Source organism: Ananas comosus, unplaced genomic scaffold (genome assembly GCF_001540865.1).
Source record: "Ananas comosus cultivar F153 unplaced genomic scaffold, ASM154086v1, whole genome shotgun sequence".
In the NCBI taxonomy this organism is placed as follows: domain Eukaryota; kingdom Viridiplantae; phylum Streptophyta; class Magnoliopsida; order Poales; family Bromeliaceae; genus Ananas; species Ananas comosus.
In genome coordinates this window covers 8675-10086 of record NW_017891440.1, presented here as the reverse complement: position 1 = coordinate 10086, position 1412 = coordinate 8675, and the positions used below count along the sequence as shown (strand labels likewise).

General features: G+C 64.4%; 1 protein-coding gene across 1 annotated transcript; it reads left to right on the top strand.

Annotated features, from left to right (window-relative positions):
• The first annotated feature begins 364 nt into the window (after window positions 1–364).
• Window positions 365–1033, top strand: LOC109704932 (translation initiation factor IF-2-like). The gene has a single exon (XM_020225698.1). It carries the CDS (start codon window positions 365–367, stop codon window positions 1031–1033), a length of 669 nt encoding a protein of 222 aa, XP_020081287.1.
• Window positions 1034–1412: the final 379 nt, after the last annotated feature.

The window sequence follows — 1412 nt, the reverse complement described above, 5'->3', positions numbered from 1 at the left end:
CTGATCCAAAATAAGGTGAGCACTATGATCAGCACTGATCCACGATCACCGTGCTCACCTCCAGAGGCATCGGGACAGCCTCGGATCACCGCCAAAGTGTGTGCAAACCCGCAACAACAGCCAAACAGGCTCTACAGGGTCGACAATGCCGAAAAAGCGGAACGGAGTCTCCCCGACAGAAAATAAGGTGAGCACGATGATCAGAAATTTACTATGATCATCGTGCTCCCTTCCGCAGAGATCGGGGAGGCTCGGGTTGCTCGGAACAGTAAAGCATTCAAATTAAGCCCTATTTCGGGCTTGGCCGGAGCAAGGTTGCTCCGGCCGGCTTCCGGCGGCACGCCGAGGTGCGCGCAGGCCAGAGATGGGTGCGGGGGAGGTGAGGAACACAATGCTCACCTCAGTTGGCGGCGGAGAGTGGCGGCAGCAACGGTGGAACGAGCCAAGCCCGCACAAGCTAGGGCACGGTCCAGCGGCTCCTCCCAGCGACGGCGATGGCCGGGACAGGTCGGGGACGACAGCGGCGGGTCCCCAGATGCCGGAGGAGGAGAAGGGAGGTGGCGGGCGGCAGCAGCGGCAGCCCACGGCTCGAGCGCTGCCGCTAGAGCTAGGCTCGGTTCCAGACCTGGGCGGCGGCGGCGGCCCGAAGGGCGGCGGCGACCGGCCGGGAAGGTCGGTGGGACACAAGAGACGGCCGCGGGAGCGACCCCAGGTGGCTGCGGCGCGGAGGAGAGGGCGCACAGAGACCTCAGCCCGAGCTCGGGCTGGGGCGGCTGCTGCTGGCCGAGGCTGCGGTGGCGGCCCGCAGGGGCGCCGGCGACCTGCGGGGAGGGCCGCCGAGACTCCGGGGACGGCGGCGGGAGCGGGTTCATGCGGTGGCTGCGTGCGGGGAGGCCGCGGGTTAGACTCGGCCTGGGCTCGGGCTGGGAAGCTGCAGGATGCAGCAGCGGCGGCGCTCCGGGCGGCTTGGGGCGGCGGCGATCGGCGGAGAGGGACGCCGAGGGGTCGGGGCGACGTCGACAAGGTGCCTTGAGACAATATAACCTCGGCCCGAGCTCCAACCCGGAAGAAAAAGGAGATGGAGAGAGATGGAGAGGGAGGAATGTGGTGCTGCGGCGGCGGCGGCCGGCCGGACTTGGTCGGCAGCGACCGGAAGGCGAGCGGCTAGGGCAAGGGAAGCAAGGGAGCGGCTAGGGTTTGCTGGAAGTGGCTAGTCCGGTTAGGGTTCCAAGAAAACCCTAGAATGAATCTATACCAAGGAGAAACTTTGCGAAAAAGTCCACCAAGACTCAACAATTTGTTCCTAGTCCCTCACAGCACAAGTAAAACGCGCGAATACCCCTCCACGTGCGATTTCACGCGAAACGGTACATAAAATGTCGCGACTTTTGCGAAAATATCGTTTTGCCAAC